The 22,527-nt window shown below is 41.1% G+C and overlaps 1 protein-coding gene across 3 annotated transcripts in view; it reads left to right on the top strand.

Annotated features, from left to right (window-relative positions):
* The window catches only part of DSCAM (DS cell adhesion molecule), a 729,459-nt gene that overhangs the window by 114,015 nt on the left and 592,917 nt on the right, over nt 1–22,527 (top strand). For all 3 annotated transcript variants that reach the window (XM_038581531.1, XM_038581532.1, XM_038581533.1), the window contains exons 2-3: nt 3,776–4,093; nt 21,831–21,977. In XM_038581531.1, the coding sequence (XP_038437459.1) occupies nt 3,776–4,093; nt 21,831–21,977 (465 nt within the window). The remainder of the gene's footprint in view (nt 1–3,775; nt 4,094–21,830; nt 21,978–22,527) is intronic.

The following is a 22,527-nucleotide window of genomic DNA, read 5'->3' as shown; positions in this document are numbered from 1 at the left end:
GAGGACAGGTCTTTGCATGGACATGTGTATTCATTTCTCTTGGCTATATACCCTCGAATGGGACTTCCTGTTGCCCACAGAAGTAAGCACATGCCTTTTAGCATGAGATCAGATACCACTTATGGCCCAGACTTTATAATAAGCGTCTGAAATGGAAACTTCCTGAGATCAACCTCCGAGCTTTGGTTGGTAGGGTGTCCCCAGGCCTTAGCACAGCGCCAGGTCGTTAGCAGGTGATGAGCACGTATGTACAGCATAAGTGGATATAAAGACTCCCAGGCTCTCTCTCCTAAATTCTGCATCACTGTTGGTTCAGCCCTGAAGTTCCTGTTATCCTATATCTTCTCACTTCTCTCCATCTGGGATGACTCAGTGTCCTAACATTTTTACGTCCTCTGCCTAAAATCTACTTTCCTCTTTTCTTCTGGACAGTTTCCCTCATCTTCCCCAGTTTGGGGTAGTAGCTCTCATTTCTGCTCCTGTATCATTTTGTGAATAATTCCTCCACAGTACTCAGCAAAGAATTAGCACCAACCTCTTTACTGACCAGGGCCCCCTCTAGAGCAAACAAATCCTTGTGATCTGTACCCTGACTCACGTGAATTTGCATTCCTGGGCCCTTGCATGAAGCCTGGAACAGGGCAGGTGCTCCATAAATACCACTGCAAGCAGGAGCATTCGTGTCATTGCTTCCTATAACATTTCCTTCATGTGTCTTCACCTCGCCAGATCTGGTTTTTAAGGAAAGCAATGTAGACTTATTTTTCTTTTTAGCGTAACATTCTTCTTTATGTTGTCACTGGAGCCCTGCTTATACCATCTGTTATAACGATATAAAGTGAGAAGAAATCTGCAGATGAAAGAACAATCCTCCAAAGCCCCTTACTTCAGCGTCCTTAGTGTCCGTACCCCAGGATTTTATATGCCTTAATTTTGCAGCAAGATTATGCCAAATGTTTTGTTTAGCTTTCAGTTATTAAACTGCAGTTAGTTTCAGGGAAATTTCACACACACGTAATTCACAGCGAGATTGCCCATGCCCTTACTGGAGGGAGCAAATGTTGCTGTATTCAAAGTGCATGCAGCATGCCATAAAATGAAGTACTATTATTTAAGCAGATGGATGGCCCCTTAGATGGAAGAAACAGAAGCTGCTGGAATGTAGTTTGGGTTTTCTCTTGCCTGTGGCCATATGATGTGTATCTTAGAGAATGAGTTTATGTTACATTATTAAACCCGGTGGTGTGAAATAGAGAGACTAATGCAAAATACCTTTAAAAAAATGTAAGGAGAAGTGACAGTAATCCCCTGTGGGTCACTTATCTCCTTAACTGCTAGGATTAAACATTTATTTTGCATTTTTCTCACAGTCATTTAAATAATTTCGCATTTATGTATGAAATATTTCTTACATACATTCAGTTTTCAAAGACCTGCTATTCTTAACAAGGCTACTTTTATGAGACACGAGAATGAATTCAGATATGACTAAATTTTATTTAGTTTAAATTACCCAAATCCAGTTGACAGAAGAGTCATGTGGGGAGGGAACAAAAAGGAATCTGGGTGGAATTAATTAGCTCGAAGAGTGACAGTTACCTCACTCCTAACAATGTGTTTGGGGTGATGTCAGTTTCCTAGAAAGCTCAAATGTAAAATCACAGTGCCACTATCAGCATTTTTATTTGAGTTGAAAGCTGTAATGTTTAACTATTAACTGTGCTTCCGATCTGAGCCAATTTCTTAGTTGGCAATAATTTTCATATTCTGATTTATGGAGCATTGCTAAAGTCTTTAGTTATGGTTGGGAGAGAAAGCCATCAAACAGTTACTACTTGATGAACACCCCTGGCTGTCTTCTTTTTGAGTAAATCTATCGCTTTTACAAAGTGGATTTTTTCCCCCCTGCCATCTTTTGATACATGGCATTCCCTCTGTTTGTCTGTTCAGAGACAGTCAGCACTGGGCCCAGTGGGCAAGCTGGTGGGCACTGCCCGGAAGAGAGATGAAGGGGAAGTGGGTGGATGTTCAGGTGAGATGTCCAGGGGATGCTGAGTCTCATAGACACAGCTTCCCTGGGAATTAGTTGGCTTTATAGAGTAAAGGCAGCCATATAATGAGATTAAATCTTCATCAGAAAGACTGAATCCTGCATCTGTGACCTCCTGGCCCCGAATCCTTGGTCAAGCAACAACCCTTCTGAATCTCCACATCTTCTTCTGCAGAGTGGAGGCTACACTCATCTGGCACAGATGCTGTTCACAAGACTAGAATTACATCTTGAGTATCGTAACATCATCTGATACAGTACAGGTGCTCCATAACTCATATTCACACCTCTGCTTAGTGAGATTAATTCCAAGTATCAAGGGCTTCTTTTCTCTCTTGTGAATATGTGCCGAGGTGTGCATTTGTTTCTGAGAAGTCATATATAAGCACAAACATCTGAGAAGTGGATCTTTGTGGCATTTTAAAATCTTCCAGTTAATTTTTGAATTCTAGAAGTTGTTTCCTCTGTTCGCGTAAATGACACTGTGTGACTGTTTGTTCCCGAGTGCAACATAAGCCCTAGTAAATGAATTAAAAAACCAAATATGTGTGAACTGGTTTGTATACATTTTGTTTGTAGCAATGAACACAGAAACAATTTAAATAACTAAGACCAGGAAAATAATTTAGAAAATCCTATTAGATAAAAACGTACATCCACTATTTACTTGTAAGGCCTGTATAAGAAGTATGGAGTTTTTGTATATGAAATAACAGAGAATGAAGCGTAGCCTACCACAAGTGCATTATTTTACGTATACACATTATTACACAGAGTAATCATGTAGGCACACCATGTAGGCCGATGAACCTGAAGAGGAAATATGAAAATCAAAACAGAAATTGTCACAGGCTGGTGGAATTGACTGATGCTTCGGTCAAAGTTCTTTATATTATTGCTGCACCTTTTCAATAAAAAAGAAAAGGGCATCGTTGATTGGACACTATTTTTAGGAAACCAATTGTGCTTTTTAAAATGTTTTACCTGTAAATATAGATTTTAATTTTTAAAAACAGTGTGACTGATTTCATTCAAGAGTATCTCTCCACGTACCTCCCAACCAGAGCAATCTGGTCAGAGAGACTGGACCTCATCATTCATCCTTTTAGCTTCTGTTCATCCAGCACCTGTTGGGTGTTAGGCTGTGCCCTCTGGGGAAGAGCATGAACAAATGGTGACATCGTTCTCATGTGGCTCATGTTCTAGAGGTAGAGACCAGCAGTAGTGAATACAAAATCCATAGCATGAATCTCAGTAGCAGCCAGACAGTACTGTGGAGGCCGAGCAGGGTGTCGGGAACGGGGTGGTAAATGATCTATTAAAAGCCAACAATCCAGGGGCCCCTAGGTGGCTCAGTGGTTGAGTGTCTTGCCTTTGGCTCAGGTCATGATCCCGGGGTCCTGGGATCAAGTCCCACATTGGGCTCCCAACAGAGAGCCTCCTTCTCCCTCTGCCTGTGCGCCTGCCTCTCTGTGTCACTCGTGAATAAATAAATGAAAATATTAAAAAAAGGTTACAATCCAGGATAACCTATCAGCTTATGCACAAGGTATGGAGTGAGGACAGTAGCTCTTTAGTACCAGCCCCTCTGCCCATTTTGAAGTGTTTCATTTTAGCCAAGCCTGGCGATTGTTTCCCAGAACAACCTCCTGAGGCCAGGCTGACTTGAAGGCCAAGTTCGGAACATGCGCCCGACTGACCGATTCTTGTGTTGTCTTTTTGTAGTTTTCAGTGAGGACCTTCACTCCAGCCTCTACTTTGTCAATGCATCTCTGCAAGAGGTAGTGTTCGCGAGCACCACGGGGACCCTGGTGCCCTGTCCCGCTGCAGGCGTCCCTCCTGTGTCTCTCAGATGGTACCTAGCGACGGGCGAGGAGATCTACGATGTCCCCGGGATCCGCCACGTCCACCCCAACGGCACTCTCCAAATTTTTCCCTTCCCTCCTTCAAGCTTTAGTACCTTAATCCATGATAATACTTATTATTGCACAGCTGAAAATCCTTCAGGGAAAATTAGAAGTCAGGATGTCCACATCAAGGCTGGTGAGTACGGTTCCTCTGCGTTTTCCTTCTGTGGTTGGGGAGGTGGTGGCGGTGGTGGTCGTGGTGGGGTGTGTGTGTGTGATGAACAGTAAGGTGCCATCAGCTGAGAAAACCTAAAGTGAAATCCCTGTCCTCTGTTCATTCTGACACTGCCCGTGACTTCTTCTTTAATATGTTCAAGCATCCTTTGACTGAGTTTCCAAATGCTCTGTGTCCCTGAAACTAAGACGTGAAATTCGTGATGGCAGTGGGGCAGGTGTAAAGTGTAACCCAAATTGTATTGTACTTTGGCTGATGGATGCTCTGACTCAGACTCTCAGGGTCTCAAACCCAGTGTGTCTGCGTCCAGCTTCGACTCCCCATCCGCCCTCCCCATATGGAGGCCTAGAGGCCTAGAGGCAGGCAGTCGGGGAGTGGGGAGGACGGAGGGAGGACACACAGTTGTGAGTCCAGTAAAACCTATCCTATAACTGCAACAGAACCAAATATCCTTGTATTCCCTGTGAAATTAAAAACAAACAAACAAAAAACAAACAAACAAAAAAAAACACATCCTTTTCCACGTTTTTTTCTTTTTTTTTCTTTTTTGACTGGGTCACATGTTGCCAGGATGTTGCCGGTGAATAAATCCTGAGTTGGTTGTGTCCCTTTTAACAATATATACCTTAAAAAATGACATTCTTGTATGTCAACCTGGGAATACGGTCTGAGATTCACAGACATGAAAAAGGTGTACATAACAGAACATATCGTGCGTGTCACATTATAGATTTAACAGAGGCCCCCAGAAACAGACTCACAGCTAGACTCTAGTTAGCAAGCAGTGTTTTAACTTTTTTTTAAACTTCACCTCACAAATACTACGGCACACCGACACGATGTAATGTCGGGGCAAAGAGAAGGTGACTTTGATTGTTGTCTTACGCACCAGGTAGCTGGGGGAGCTTTGTAATAATTTCCGCAGCAAGCAAGGAGGTGCTGCTGGAAGTCTGCACCGCATGAGCAAATTACGAAATGTTTCTGAATTCCTGCATATGATCTCTTTGATGTAAGCAATCAAACATTAGACTACGGTTCCTTCTGCTAGCTAGTCGTCTTCCCGACTGTATTTTGATCTCCGTGACATGCTCGTGAATTCCAGCACCTGAGCAAGAGCACGCTTAGGAGAGCAAGAAAAAGATTGCCTTTAATCAAGAGATATGAAAAGTCGGTACCCCAAATAATTAAAATGAAGCAAATGAAATTTGCACAGAGACCTCTACACTTGACAAACAGGAGGAGAGAGCGAGCACCTTTTACTTGGCAGGCGGAAAATGTTAATGAGGCGTTATAGAAACATATTTGTAATCTACAAAGTGCCACTTATCGAAAAACCTGGAACTTCAGACAGCTCTGCTTGTACGTGTGAATCCACTCTCTCTTTCTTGGGTTTCCTGTCAGATCAAGGAATTAAACGCTTCCTCCTGTTTTACCTGCCATTTTTGAAACCTGTCCTGGAATTGATTACTTTTGCGCGCCACTGAATGTGTTTTTAGGGGGGTGGAAATGGCATCACCTGGTCTGGCGGCCGTGCCCCTCTCCACTCCCGCCTAAGTGCGTTCCTGGCCTGGTGCTGGCATTCCCGACACCCGGGGCCTCCTGCGTACATGTCCAACAAACACGTGATTGCTGCATCAGCGTGAGCTTACAAGACGGACACTCACGTTTGCCCGCATGGAATCTCTTTTCGCATTTAATTGGACTTCTTGTCGTGGAGATGTTTATGACTGCAACAGTCTTTTAGAGTTTTTTATGGATGCTTGAAAATCTGGCTTCACCATTTTTATGTAGATGCTACTATAGAACTGGAATGGCTGTGCAGAAGGGCAGGTGTGCGTGGGTGTGTGTGGGGTGTCCTGTCTACACTACCCAGTGCCAGCTGTAGTGCAAGATCTGAGCAGAGTGACAACTGGCTCACAGGGTGGCACCTACACATCAGGTGTGCCCTAAGCGTCTCCTTGTCCCTCTCGACTTGGTGTTGGGGTTTTCCTGGAATAATCCATTAGGGGAAATGGCCTCAGAAGCTGTCCTTTGGCAGGACAGGACATTTTCATTCTTCACAGTTTTCAGCAACTTTGACTCAGGCCTGGGTGTCTGCAAAAGTGGGATTTTTCATCTGTCACGTCTTAGGAATTCGCAAAGCTAGGTCACCTTGCATGCACATACACATCAGCACTCAAATACCTTCTTCCGCTTTTTGTTGCAAGGACCGGAATGCAGACAGACCTCTTGAAGCAGTACCGTCCCTGGCCCCTAGCAAATAGTAATAAGCAGTATGACCTTGGCAAATAAAAAAAAAAAAAATCTAGTGATTGTTTCCTCTTTCATTTACTGTGATTAATAGAATCTGACTGAGACTTTTGCTCCTGGCCAGGATAGAATGGCAGGGGTCAAATTTACCCTTTTCTCTGAAATAATAACATGCACACAAGACCGAGAGAGCCACAGTTGTCAAGACTGGCCACCGGGCAATAGAGGAAAGTGATCCTTGGGAAGCTGTAAGAAGCAGGTGAGCTCTTTGAGTGCTCCCATGCACTGCCTTGAGTTTCCAGATGGAAGACACAAAACCTACACACGAATTTTTATAGCAGCTTTATGCGTAATTGCTGACACTTGGAAGCAACAAAGAAGTCCTTCAGTATGCGAGTGGGTAATAACAAAGACACTCTCCTTGCCTAAGCTGGAGTCAGGCTGCATGTGAGCCCTCTTCTTGACTAGTCTTTGACCTTGAACCTCTGTCCTCCCCCAGCCTAGTTTTAGGAAGACTCCTTCTCAGTCATCCCCTCCCTTTGACATCCAGCTACTCTGATATCTGATCAAGCTCCTCATCTTACTTTGATGTGTGAGTCAGTCTTGCCTTTAGCTTTTAGGTCTCCTCTGGGTAATCTATGAACTGATCCCCTCACTGCCTCTGCCATTTGGCTGGAAATCCCCACTTGTCCTTGCTCTATTTGGAGGTGAGAAAAATCTCTCTCCCTTATTGGAGTAGTCATGAGTCCTACTACAATAGCCTTAAAGTCCTCCGTCACATTTTAGCAAGCATCAGAATAATTTTTTCTTTAATAATAAACAAACTAGGGTAAATCCATACAATGGAGCATCACTTAGCAAGGTAAAGAAACAAGCCATGCAGCCATGAAAAAGATAGGAGGAACCATAGATGCATATTACTAAGAGAAAGAAGCCAATCTGAAAAGGCTATGAAATATATGGTCCCAAGTATATGACGTTCTGGGAAGGGCAAAACTATAGAGACAGTGAAAAGATCAGTGATTTCCAGGGGCTGCCAGGTAGGAGAAGAGGGATGAGTAAGTAGATCACAGGACATTTTTAAGCAAGGAAACTTCTGGATGATACCTTAGTGGTGGATCCAGGACATTCTTCATAGAGCTGTACAGCACAGAAGGAAGCTTCATGTAAACTATGGGCTTTACTTAATAATAACATTATTATTATTATTAATACTGGTTCATGAATGCAACAAAAGTATAACATTAATGCAACCTGCTAATAATGAGAGAGACTAGAGAGACTGGCCTGGGTGGGTAAAGGCAGTGTATGGGAACGCTCTGTACTTTCTGTACTTTGAAAATTTTCTGTAAACCTAAAACCACCCTAAAAAATAAAATCTATCCCAAAGAAAATTGGAAAAAAATATTTCACGTAGTTTGATACACAAATAGAGTCCCCCAAAGGAATGGACGGTGAGAGAAATGAGCAAAACAAATACATAGTTGAAATACTGGTCAATTCTTTTCACATTTGATGGAAACTATAAACTTACAGATCCAAGGAGCTCTACAAACCCCAAGTACAAGATATCAGAAGAAAAATACACCAAAGTGTATGATAATCAGATTTCTCAGGACCAGTCTACAGATAAAATGTTAAAAACAACCAGGAGGGAAAATACGTTAGTGGAACAAAAACAAGGATGACAACCAACAGATTACCCTTCAGAATCAACGTAAAAGAACAGAGAAGCAATATCTTTAAAGTACTGGAAGGAGGGTGCCTGGGTGGCTCAGTGGTTGAGCGTCTGCCTTTGGTTCAGGGCATGATCTCGGGCTCCTGGGATCAAGTCCCGCATCGGGCTCCCCTCAGGGAGCCTTCTTCTCCCTCTGCCTGTGACTCTACTTCTCTCTCTCTGTCTCTTCATGAGTAAATAAATAAAATGTTTTAAAAAAAAGTATCGAAAGGAAATATAATTTGTAAATCTAGAAATCTAGATCTATATCTAGTAGAATATTTTTATTTCAAAATAAAGACTTTTTATTGGGCACACAAAAGCTGAAAGAATTTATCAGCAGCTGACCTGCACCAGTAGAAATCTTAAAGGAAATCCTCCAGTCAGAAGACAAATGACAGTGGGATCTCAGATCTACTTAGATCTACTTAGAGGGAAGAACAGTGAAAATAGGGGCAGCCCAGGTGGCTCAGGGTTTAGCACCGCCTTCAGCCCAGGGTGTGATCCTGGAGACCCGGGGTCAAGTCCCATGTCAGGCTTCCTGCATGGAGCCTGCTTCTCCCTCTGCCTGTGTCTCTGCCTCTCTCTCTCTGTTTCTCTCATGAATAAAAATAAATAAAATCTTAAAAGAAAAAAGATTCCTGATCCACAGAAATTATGAGATAATAAATGTGTGTTGTTTTTTTTAAAAAAAAAGAACAGTGAAAAAGTAACCAATGTGGGTAAATTAGATTTTTCTAAAAGTGAACCGATGTACAATATTCTATTACTTTCAGGTGTTCATCATAGTGATTTAATATTTTTATATATTAAAAAAATTATCCTCCTGGTAAGTATAGTTACCATCTATCACCAGAAAGCGTTATTATAACATTATTGCCTAATTCCCTATGCTATATGATGTAATGTACATCCCCATAACATATTTATTTTATGACTAAAAGTTTGTACCTCTGAATCCCCTTCACCTAGTTCTCCACCCTGCTCTGGTAACCAACAGTTTGTCCTCTGTATCTCTGAGTCTACTCCTATTTTATTTTTTTGCTCATTTGCTCTGTTTTTTTTTTTTTTTTTTTAGATTCTATATATGAGTGAAATCATATAGTGTCTGTCTTTCTTTGATTTATTTCACTTAGCATAACACCCTATAGGTCCATCCATGTTGTCACAAATGGCAACATTTCATTTTCTTATATCTGAGTAATATTGTTTTACACACACACACACACACACACACACACACACCTCATATATTCTTCATCCACTTATCTATGGAAACTTAGGTTATTTCCATATCTTGGCTATTGTAAATATCACCACAGGACACATGGGGTGCATGTATCTCTTTGAATTGGTGTTTTTGTTTATGTTTCAGATAAATACCCAGAAGTAGAAGTGCTGGATTCTAGGGTAGTTCTATTTTGAATTTTTTGAGGAAGCTCCATACTGTTTTCCACTTTACATTCCCACCAACAGTGCACAAGGGCTCCCTTTTCTCTACATCCTCATCAGGACTTGTTATTTCTTGTCTTTTAGACAATAGGAAATCTGAGCAGTGTGAGATAAAACCTCATTTCCCTGATGATCAATGTTATGAATGATCCTTTCATGTACCTGTTGGTCATCTGGATGTCTTTGGAAAAATGTATGTTCCAGTCCTTTGCCCAATCTATAACAGATTATGTTTTTGTGTTTGTTGTTATGGTTGTGATATTAAGTTGTGTGAGTTCTTTATATATTTTGAATATTAACCTTTTTAAGATGTTTGATTTGCAAATATCTTCTCGCATTCAGTGGGTTGCTTTTTCATTTCGTTAATGGTTTCTTTGTGTGAAAACCTCAATGGAGTTCCATTTGTTTATTTTAGTTTTTTTCTTCCTTGTATGAGGAGACTGGTCTAAAAAAATACTGCTAAGACAAATGTCAAAGAGCTTACTGCCTATGTTTTTCTCTAGGAGTACTGTCCATGTTTTCTTCTAGGAGTTTTATGGTTTCAGGTCATACATTTAAGGCTTTAACCCATTTTGAGTTGAACTAGTGTGTTGGTATGCTGTAAGAAAGTGGTCCAATTTCATTCTTTTGCATGTGGCTGTCCAGTTTTCCCAGTTCCATTTATTGAAGAGACTGTCTTTTCCCCCATTGTATATTCTTGCCTTCTTTGTCATAGATTAACTGACCATATATGAATGAGTTTATTTCTGGGCTCCTTATTTTTTTTTTCATTGATCTAGGTGTCTGTTTTTGTGTCAGTGCCATACTTTTTGGATTACTATAGCTTTGTAGTATAGTTTGAAATCAGGGAGCATGATAACCTCTGGCTTTGTCTTTCTCAAGATTGCTTTGGCGATTCATGGTCTTTTGTGGTTCCACAAAAAGTTTAGGGTTGTGTAAAAAATGTCATTAGTTCTGTGAAAAATGCCATTGGTATTTTGCTGGGTTCACATCAAATCTCTACATTGCATTATATCATAATTTTTTGGTATTTAAAATCTTTTAGAAGACAATTGACTATTTAAACAAAAGTAATTGTAATGTTTTGTGGGGTTTGCAATGTATGTATAAGTAAAGTGTATGGTAATAATAGCATTAAGGCCTGGAGTAAAGATGCGAAGTTTAATATCATAAGGCTTGTCTTATATGTGAGCTTATATAATATTATCTAAATATAGATTATGGTAAGTTACAGAGGTATGCTATAAAATGTAAAGCAATCACTATAGCAAAACAGAGTTATAGCTAATAAGCTTTATCATAAAGGAGAGAAAAAATGGAATCTTTAAGAAAATCCTCAATTCTAAACATAGAATAAAAAAATAGGAAAAAGGAAAGAAAGAATAAATGGCAAAAATAGAAATAAAAAACCCAAGATGATGGACTTAAACTTAACCATACCAATATTCACATTAAATATAAATGCTCCAATTATCTGATTTAAAAGACAGAAATTGCTAGATTAGTTTCAAATACTGCTTAAAAGAAATGTACTTTAAATATAAAGATACAGATATGGTAAAGGTAATAGGATGGGAAAATATGTACTATGCTCATCAAATCAAATAAATCTAATCAAAAAGTATTTAAAAATTGGAGTAAGTACGTTAATATCGAAGTATATTTCAGAGCAAAGAATATTACTGGGGCTAACGTTCATTTCATAATATAAAGGAGTCATTTAATTCAGAAGATATGACTATTCCAAATGTTTAAGCCCTCAATAACAGCACTTCAAAATATGTGAAGTAAAAATGGTTAGAACTTCAAGGAGAAGCAGACAAATCAAAATTTATCATTAGAGATTTCAACACCCCTCTTTATTAATTAGCAGTAGGCAGAATTGACAAGGATAAAGACTATTTGAACAACACTATTATATATTTGATAATATCAACATTTAAATAGAGAACACTGAATCCAATAATAGCACAATACACATTATTTTCAAGATCACACAGAAATTTACCAATATAAACCATGTTATATGAATGAAGAGAGTCTCGGGTGAGTTTTTTAAAATAGAATTATATAAAATATGTTCTTTACCTGCAAGGGAATTAAAATAGCAATCACCAACTCCAGGAAATCCCCAAATATTAGGATACAAAATAACACACTTCTAAATAGTCTGTGCAAAAGAAAAGGCAGAAGGAAAATTAGAAGTTATTTTGAATGGAATGAAAATGAAAACACAATATCTAAGAAAGAATTTTGGGGATGGCACTAAAACAGTGCTTGGGGAGACATTTATAGTTTTAAAAACCCTGATTAGAAATAAAATAATGGTCTGAAATACTGGTCTCAGCTTCCATCTTAAAACTAGGAAAGAAGAACAAATTAAAACCAATATAGATAGAAAGGAAAGAATAAAATTCAGAGCCAAAATCAGTGAATTATCAAACATATAAAGTTTGTGAAACCAAAACTTAGTTTTCTGGGAAAAAAATCAGCAAGTTGAGAAACTTCTGGCCTGGCTATAAAGTAAAATAAAGCAGACAAATGACCAATGTCAAGAATGAGAAAGATTATATCAATACATATTCTACAGATATTAAGATTATAATAAACTATTAAGGACAGGTGTATGTCAATAAATTCAGCAACTCAGATGAAATGAGAAACTCCTTGAAAGACATAAAATACCCCTCAGTGCCCGTCACCCATTCACCCCCACCCCCTGCCCTCCTCCCCTTCCATCACCCCTAGTTCGTTTCCCAGAGTTAGGAGTCTTTATGTTCTGTCTCCCTTTCTGATATTTCCTACTCATTTCTCCCCCCTTCCCTTCTATTCCCTTTCACTATTATTTATATTTCCCAAATGAATGAGAACATATAATGTTTGTCCTTCTCCGATTGGGTGTTATTCTGTATGTTGGCAAATTGAACACCAATAAAAAATAAATTTATTATTAAAATAAATAAAATAAAAAGACAAAAAAAGACATAAAATACCAAAACTTTTTCAAGAAGAAATAAAGTGAAAAGCCCTGTATCTTTTAAAGAATTCAAATTTATAATAAAAAATTTTTCTACAATGATATTCTAAGCTCAAATGGATTTACTATTGAATTCTACCAAACGCAGGGAGGAAATAATAAAAATTGTACACAAACTCTTCCAGAAAACTGACAAGGAGAAAATACTGAAATCATTTTATGCGATCATTGCTACCTTGCTAATAAAACAGCATAAAGGCATTACAAGAGGAAAATAGAAGCATAAATATCTCTCACGAGTATAGATGTAAAAAATCTAAACAAAATTTTAGCAAAGTAAATTCAACAACAAAGAAAAAGGATGTGCATCCTGATTATGTAGGCCTTACCTCCAGAATGTAAGGTTAGTTTCACATTTGAAAATTAATCCAGGTAATTTACCCTATTAACATAGTTAAAAAAAACCCATGTCATCATTTCAATCAATACAAAAAAGCATTTACAAAATACAGCATTCACTTATAAAAATTCTCAGAAAATTGGGAGTAGAGGTGAACTTCCTCATGCTAATAAAAAGCACTTATAGGAATCCTACTATAGCTAACATCTTAATGATGAAAGATTGCTTTTCCTCTAAAGATGAAGAATACAAGGATGTGTGCTGTGTGCTTTCACCACTTTTCAACATTGTACTGGAGGTGGTGACCACTGCAATATGGCAAGAACAAGAAGTAAAAGGCATTGTGATTGCAAAGAAACAAGTTCACCTATCTTTATTTGTAGATGACAATCATATATATGTTAGAAAATCTGATGGAATCTACAAAAAATCTACTGGAACTAATAAGTGAGTTTATCAAAACAGCAGTATGTAAGATCAACACACACACAATTGGTCGATAATTTTTAAAATGCTACTTAAAATAGCATCAAAAATAAGAAATACTTATGTGTATATTTGACCTCAAATGTGAAAAAACCTTTACATTGAAAATTGTAAAGCATTGCTAAGAGAAATTAAAGAAGAGGTAAGTAAAAGGAGAAAAAAATATTGTTTTCATTATGTGGAGGATTCAGTATTATTAAGATGTTAGTTCCCCCTCAAATGGTCTACAGATTCAACACAATCTAAATGAAAACCCCAGCAGCCTTTAAAAACAAACAGAAACTGATGAGTTTATTCTAAAATTTATGTAGAAATACAAGGGACCTAGACTAGCCAAAAGAACCCTGAAAAGAGAATAGTAATTTAAGAAGGCTAACACTACTTGACTTTTAAGACTTATTATAAACCTAAATAATATAAAAGAGTACAGAAATTGACCAGTACATGTAGGGACACCTTAAATCTGACAAAAGTGCAAATCAGTTCAGTGAAAGAAGAATAGTTTCAACAAATGATGCTGGAAAAACTGTATATCCATTTGCAAAATAAATAAATAAATATTGTGCGTTTCAATCCATACTTTGCATCAAATACAAAACCTGACATGGATCGTAGATCCAAATATAAACCTATCAACTTTTTGAAGAAAATGGGAGAAAAATCTTTGCCATCTTGTGTTATATAACACTTTCTTAGATAGGACACCCAAAGCACAATCCATAAAAGAACAAATTGCTATTTTGGATTTTATCAAAATTTAAAACTTTTGCTCCTCTAAAATCATTGCTAGGAGAATAAAAAGGTAGGTCACAGCCTAGCAGGAAATACTTCCAAAACATATATCTGTTAAAGGGCCTTTATCCAGAAATACAATGAAATCTAAAAACTCCATCATTTGAAAACAAACGACCTATTTAAAAATGAGTTAAAAGTTCTGGAGAGACACGGCAACAGAGGCAATATGCAATGGCTAGCAGCCTCATGAAAATATGTTTAACATCATCAACCTTCGAGGAAATGCAGATTACAACTGCAGATTTGTAGATTACTCTACAAATCTAAAAGTAAACACAATGGCCGGACCAAGTGTTAGTGAGGAGATGCATTGACTGGGACCCTCATGCACTTCTGGTGATCATGTAAGATGGTACAGCCTCTTTGGAAAATATTTTGGCATTTTCTTTAAAAGATGAATATTAAAACCTGCCATATATTCCAATCGTTTCAGTCTTAGATATTTAACCAAAGCATATGCCCATACAAAGACTCTTACAGGGATGTTCATAGCAGCTTTATTTGTAATAGCCAGAAATGGGTTAAAGTCAATCAACAGATGAACGAGTAAACAAATTGTGATTTATCCATAAAACTGAAGTAAAGGAATTGATTACAGAGCCTCCCACACTCCTTATGCACTGGGGATGTGTTCCAAGGTGCCCAGTGCATGCCTGAAACCATGGATAGTAACAAGGTCTATATATACCATGTGTTTTCCTATACAGTTTAACGTATAGATTAGGCACAGTAAGACATTAGCAACAACAATCCTAAAATCGGCCAATTAAAACAATGTGCTATAATAAAAGTTATGTGAATGTGCTCTGTCTCAAGATATCTTATTGTGCTGGACTCACCCTTCTTGTGATGATGTGAGGTGTTAAAATGCCTCTGTGATGAGACGAAGTGAGATGAATGATATACACATTGTGATGTGGCGTGAGACTACCATTGCGCTTCTGATGATATGTCAGAAACAGGATCATGTGCTTCCAGACTGGGGGTTGACCACAGGTAACTGAAACCACGAAAAGGAAAGATAAGGAGGGAGTACTGTATTGATAAATACAGTAGGAGGGAGAAGTCTCAAAATAACTATACTTAGTGAAAAAAGCCAGATAAAAATGTTTGTACTGTGTGATTCCATTTACATAAGACTAAAATGTGTGAATTAATCTGTAATTATGGAAAGGGCATCAGCAGTTGCCTGTGAAAGGGAGTGGAAAGGACAGCTCACAAAGGACAAGTTCACTTTTCAGGTGATGGGTCTGGTCATTATCTTGATTGTGGCGGTGACCTCATGGGTGTGTACATATGTCAGAACTTACCAGTAAACACGTTCTAGTGTATTTCAATTGTATCTTGATAAAGTTGTTTTAAGATAAAAGCAAGTAATAATACTTGGCTGACCTATTTACTTAGGAGTTGTCTTGACGTTCATAGAGTAATAGTAGCTATTAGTAGCTGTGTGTCTCTATGCCTCTCTGCCCAGTGCACGGTCAGCCCCCGAGCTGTCTCTTGCATACATATCACACAAAATAGTTGGGAACCTCTGGTCATAGGTGATCCTACTGAGGAAGAGCAGCTAACCAGGCTGCTCCATCGGTTTCTCTGCTTTCTGGTTTTTTTTTTTTTTTTTAAGATTTTATTTATTCATGAGAGACACAGAGAGGCAGAGACACAGGCAGAGGGAGAAGCAGGCTCCATCCCGGGAGCCCAACGCAGGACTTGATCCCGGGTCTCCAGGATCACTCCCTGGGCCAAAGGTGGCACTAAACCGCTGAGCCACCCGGGCTGCCCCTGCTTTCTGGTTTTGAAATGGAAATCTTGAGAGAGCGTCTATCTATTCTCTGGATGCTTGGGAACTGTGTGGGTTGAGCACACGGACCAGAAACACAGAGGAAGCCTGCCCATGGAAAAAGAGAAGGGTGAAGTCAGAATCAAAGAGAAAGAGGTTGTAGGGCCCTTCCCAGGGCCCAGTTGTGGTTGCAAAGCAATCGTGTCTTCAGAGGTGCTCCACTTTCAGCTTCAGGTAGCTCAGATCAGCTCCTCTTGCCAGCAATCAGAGAGACTCTGAATAAAGCAGTTATGGGCTGGACATTGTGCCAAGTACATTAAGGTGTTCTCTGTTTCGATCTGCACAACCATGCGAGGTAGATCTTATTTTCATTTTCAGACGAAGGAAGGGAGGTTGCTGTGAGCCTCTTGTTGCCTGTTCATAGGAGTTGTGGTTGGAAGCCCGTTTAGCTAAAAGGTGCTGGTTCAGTGCCTCATAGTCTCTTGGATATGCCCTGCTCATGTGACCCTCAGCTTTCTCCCTTTTCCCCCTCCATGTCTAGGTCCTCCTGTGTTTTGGGCCAGCTCAAGTGCCTCCTTCCCCACCAGCTACTCACCACTCACCAGGCTCACTGGTTCTGTCTTTCTCTAGAATTCTTTTTTTTTTTTTAAATCTTATTTATTTATTAGAATGAGAGAGAGTGATCATAAGCAGAGGGAAGGGAGAGGAGAATCAGGTTTCCTACTAAGTAGGGAGCCCAATGCCGGGCTCAATCCCAGGACCCTGAGATTATGACCTGAGCTGAAGGCAGACATTCAACCGACTGAGCCACCCAATGTGCCCCCTTCCATAGATTTTTATTACCTGTGGTGACTCTCACCTGTGCCCATCAATCTTTGATTGTTTTCTTCTAGTCGTTCTGCTGTCTGAATTGTCTTGCTTTAGCTCATCATTCCATAAGTCTAAGGATCTCCATAGTCCCTGAGATCGTGCTTGACATGAGGATGTGTTCAAGATGTAATTAATTCTTTGAGGCACATCTCAATTGATTAAGCAATCTGCTACAAAATATAATGGAACAGAAACCAACTTCTACAAACCTAATGTGCCTTGAGGTCACCTGGTGCCTCAGATTACCATTTCCTAAACAGGAAAGACAAGCGTCAACCCTCTTCCCAGCCCTAAGTCCTCTGATGTTCCAGAGAAATCCAGCACATGAGCATTTGCTTATGTTTTATCACTTTAGATGTAAGAATCAAAGGGGTGGGAACAATCCAAATCCAACCCATCAGGAGAGGGGGCCACCCAGATCCTCATCCCCTGTGGTGCCCAATTCTTCAGACTTTCCCCTGACTTCTGTCCATCATCTGATTGCTGCATGGACAGAGTTTGAATCAGGACCGACCTCACAGGATGGGAGCCATCACATACGGCCCAGCGTCAAGAAGGTCCCAGAGTTCAGGCTGCATGCTCTCCTGTTGCCATCTTGAAACATTATAATGCTTTTATCTTTCCATTTGTGTTTCATAAGTGAAGTGCAGTGGGACAATGGAACATGCTCTGGGCGCTTGGTACCTCAGTTCTTGCAGGGTCCCGCCTCATGCCACCTCCCTCGGAGGGTTCTCAGTGGTCCTCTCTAGTTTCTGAATGCCCAGAGCTCCACTTAGCTTCCACCTCCCTAACCCCAGTACGACCACTGCTGCCTCTCCCATCCCGGTGCTCTGGCCCTGCCTGGCCTCTCTTCCCTGCCCCTGTTCAGCAACCACAGGGCTGGGGCAGGAGTGTGGGCACGAGTGGGTGCACACACACTCTGACACGGGGCATGGCGGAAGCAACCCCTCCCTCAAGGGAGCTGTAATTGGAGGCTGTAATTCCTTAGAGGTCACCTGTCCCCCGTGGGAGGGGTAAAGGAGAAAGGAGATTGCCTTTCCCATTCCCAGCTGGGGCATGATGCATGAGCCCAGACACTGGCAGGAGCCTCCACCTGTAGCTGGTGGGCTGTGCGTGCCCAGTGGAGTGTGGTCCAGAGTGCCTGTGAGGGCCTGCACCTGTTCTGTGATTGCCCTGTGTCCCAGTGACTGTGACAGTGAGCAAAAACTGAAAAATGTTATGACAGGTTGAGAGAAAGACCACAGAAGAAAAAATAATTTTATTATCTTCGTGGCACTCCCCCCTCCTTTGTAAATAAGAGGTCCTGGATTTTCACTTTGCTCCGAGCCCCATGAGTTACGTGCTTGGCCTCTCTCGGTTAAATTCATTTTCATAGTAGAATATGAAATGAGACTATTCCTCATTTACTACTATTTAACATGTTCAAGGGTCTTTCCATTTGGAAGGATGAAGTCTAAGAGAGGGGTGGGCTCTGCAAACACACAGCAGCTGTGTGATCCCCGCTCAGTCTACGCACCTGACTTCGCCCCAAAGCCACATCCCTGTGGATTCTCATTTCTGATCCTCTTAACCATACTCGATCTTACGGAAAGGCTTCAAAGCTTGTAAATTTGACTAAGGAGGATGAAGTTGACTGTCATGGCCACTGTTGGCAGCTCCTTGAGTCAGATCCCCTGGCTTTGCAGGCTGGTTGCTAAGAACCCTCATGGAGAGCCTTCAGCGGATCGTTGCACACACACACACACACACACACACACACGGGGAAGTCCCTGGGACCAGCCCCAAGCCAGGGCCAAAATGCCCTAAGGATAAAGTTCCATCTCCAGGCAAGGAGTGAGAGGAGCTCTGAGGTGTGACTCTTATTCACAGCTCCCCTTGGGATCAGTGGAGGCTGGGACTGCCCTGAAATCACACCCTGGCTTTGCTGCTGGCCCTGCCCTGCAAGGCTTCCCCAGCCTCTCCCTCCTTGGTCCTCATGGGATCCTGGTTCTCCTAGGATCAAGTCTTCAATCAGTCACTCTCACCCAGTTCCTCGGCTCCAGCCTGCTTCTAGGGAGAGCCCAGCTTAGGACACATGGTGCAAGGGTCACACCTCCTGTAATGCAAATGCCAATTGTATTTAAAATAACATTTAGTTTTTGCCTGCATCTTAGGTTTGTAGCTCGGTCTCTGTTCCCCTGAGTAGTGGTAGTAGGGGCTAGAGGTCCCCAGGTATCTTGGGGAAGCTCACCGTGATCCTGGGAGACTTGTACTGTGAGAGGTATATTCCCATAGAGAGCAGTGTTGGCTTCTCAAGTTAGGGTGGTGGGGGGCTCAGGAGGAAACATTTTCATTGATGGGGTGGAGATCGGTAATGAAAACCCAAGTTGCTTTTTAAAACAATCGACGATGATTATGTTCTACAACAGGGTTAGAAGTACTTGCAACAGGGAAGCTCTGTGATTTTTATTCATTCATTCTCTAAGCATTCATTGAGCACCTACTGTGTGCCAAGCATTGTTAGAAAGTCCCATGGTAATTTCTTTTTTTAAAGGCTCCATGTATGATCAATCTTTGTCCAAAGAAGAACCTAATGAGGGAGTGGAGCATTTCTTTCCATGTCCCATTCTTTCTGCGCTGAGTGGAGTGTGGTGCACCCAGGTTATGTTCCTGCTTCTAGAATGTTCTGGGCTCTTTGGGGCTGACTTGGGGCCTAGAGGGAGCAAAAGTCATAGAGTTTTTATACTGAGGGCTGCAGTGCTGAAGGGGAGAGGGTGCCCCATGGTATATGTGTGACAGGCCAGGCCTGAGGAGTTCTGAGGGTGCAGACTTTGGGTGCAAACAGGGGAAATCCCCTACTGGGTCCCTCTATGTGGCTCCGGAGACCAGGCCTGGCACATGACTGCATGCCCGCTGGGAAAGCACTTCCTCTGCTCCTTATGGGCATCTTCTCTTGTCCCTGCTCTTCCCTGGCCGGGACAGAGAAATAGGCTCCCTGATGTTGGTTTCCATTAGAAATTCCTTAACCTGAGCCATTTGTGTGTGAAGTGGAGTTCACTGGAAGTTTGGGGACATGAAGTGACTTTATAGTTTACAGCCAGCATCGCACAAATACACAGACTTACATTAGTCTCCTGCACCTGCTCCGCTGACCCTATCCTTGTGCTAACAGACCCTTTGGCCCTGGGTCGCCTTGTCCAATCCTTTCATCTTCTGTTCTTGACCCCTTCCTTCTCGTCTGTCTTCTTCTCTCCACCACACTCAAATTCTCGTTTATTAATGAGTTTGGTTACTTTTACCTCTTTGTTGTGCCTTTCTGACCTATGACTGTGGACCCCTACTCTCCCCAGTTTTACACATCAGGGAATTTCCCGTACAAAGGTTCTTGCTCCTGTGTATGATGATTATGTTTCTGAGGCCAGGCTCTTGGGCACCCTGAACCTTTGCCCTGGGGACTTTTTGACAAGTGATGTGGAATTGCCACCTGGCACGTTGCATTGGACCTCTATGGCATGCAGGGATGGGGGTCTCAGAAGAGTCCCAAACTTCTGAAAATCTCTTTGGTTGGAGACAGGAATGAAAAAATTCTCCAAGTTGGGAAAATATTAAATACTAACGTTAAAAGTGGGGCTTGGGGAGCAATACTCTGAATAAAATGACATACTCTAATACTAAAATACTCAGCATATCATAGAACTAGCGCTGATCTTTTTTTTTTAAGATTTTATTTATTCATGAAAGACACACACACACACGAGAGAGAGAGAGAGGCAGAGATATAGGCAGAGAGAGAAGCAGGCTCCCTGCGGGGAACCCGATGTGGGACTCGATCCCAGGACCCCAGGATCAGGACCTGAGCTGAAGGCAGACACTCAACCACTGAGCCACCCAGGCATCCCACTACTGCCAATCTCAATAATGCTTCTTCTAAAGCATTCAACACTGCCTATTAAGAGATTTCCCTTTAGAAACTCATTCCCATTTTTGTTGGTATGCCAATTTCGTGAAAAAGTAGTCCCATGGCCAGTTTTCTTGACACATATTGGTCCAGTAAATGACTGGAACATTAAGACAGCTGAATAGATGATGCGAGAGGTTGTGTCTGCAGCTCTCTTAGAAAACCACAGAGATTTCTAAAACTCAGACTCTGAGAATCTTCCTGTCCCAACTGCCTAACTTTAAGTTTGAAGAAAATAAAGCTCAGGAGAAACGAGGCATGCCCCCATACTTAATGAGTTGGGATGAGGGAAATAGTTGCTTCCAAGAGTCCAACTGTCAAAAAAAAAAAAATTACCTATGCAGAGTTGCTTTAATTGTCACATAGTTTTTAAGAATTCCCGGGAGAGGTTGCCTCTCTTGTTTTTTTTTTTTTTTTAAGATTTTATTTATTTATTCATAAGAGACACACAGAGAGAGGCAGAGACACAGGCAGAGAAAGAAGCAGGCTCCATGCTGGGAGCCCAATGTAGGACTTGATCCCAGGACTCCAGGATCACGCTCTGGGCCGAAGGCAGGCGCTCAACCGCTGAGCCACCCAGGCGTCCAAACCTCTCTTGATTTTTTGAATTCTTTTTCTTTATAGTCCAAAAATTCTTCCTTTGTCCTCAGATGACAGGGGAGCAGTGTCCCATATGATCAGAACTTCATTAAGAAGCTCCTACTTTCCACTGCCAGGTGCATTTAGGGAGCAGATGAGCCATTTTTAGGCATGCTCTTGCCCTTTAGAAAACAGTGTGACAGGCACTGAGGGCACTGGCTGTTATATTATATGTTGGCAAATCGAATTTCAATTAAAAAAAGAGAGAGAACGGTGTAGTTTATGAATGGGATGAAAATTTTTAAGACACGAACTGCAGGTTTCTTCAATCCCCCCCACCTCCCTAACTGTATTCGGTGCAATTACTCTATGTGAGCTACAATGCATATATTTGAATGAGGTTCTCCCCAAATGAGCCAAGGTGTCTTACCAAGGGTCCTCTCCTTGCCTTCCAGTTTTACGGGAGCCCTATACAGTCCGTGTGGAGGACCAGAAAACCATGAGAGGCAATGTTGCGGTCTTCAAGTGCATTATCCCCTCCTCGGTGGAGGCGTACGTCACCGTCGTCTCCTGGGAGAAAGACACCGTGTCACTCATCTCAGGTAGGTGGGGCATGTCCGGGATGCAGAGTGCGGGGCTGACCTTCTTAGAGGCTGTTTCAGGTACTGAACTGGGTCTCTGGCTATGTATCCATCCTAACTGTGAATCAGCGTATGGATGGTTGGTGGGTGTCTGATGATTGTGTGCCATCAGTGCTTTATATTGGTTTTGTGGCATGAGTCAGATATTCTCCAGTGAATTGACTGATGGGTGGAAATTAGTTACCGTACATCTAGCCATCGTGTTACTTCTCTGAGGCAACTTTGGCTTATTTCTCCTGAAAATAGGGCAGTAGGGTTTTTGCACCTGTGAGACTCCTCAGTGATATGCTTATGGCTAATATCCTGAAACTATAATCTGAAAATAGAAGCTCTGGTTTCGACTATTGTGACCCTTTCAGATATCTTAAGATCTATGTGATGCCTTTGACTTCTTGAAGATTCAATTCAGAATATGTATTCAGCACAGATATATCTATATATAGATAGATATAGATCTATGTAATTTATTGGTTTATTTTCAGAACCTGGAAATGATGCAACTGAAATTTTG

This window comes from Canis lupus, chromosome 31 (assembly GCF_011100685.1).
Source record: "Canis lupus familiaris isolate Mischka breed German Shepherd chromosome 31, alternate assembly UU_Cfam_GSD_1.0, whole genome shotgun sequence".
In the NCBI taxonomy this organism is placed as follows: domain Eukaryota; kingdom Metazoa; phylum Chordata; class Mammalia; order Carnivora; family Canidae; genus Canis; species Canis lupus.
This window is presented reverse-complemented; position numbering and strand designations above follow the sequence as displayed.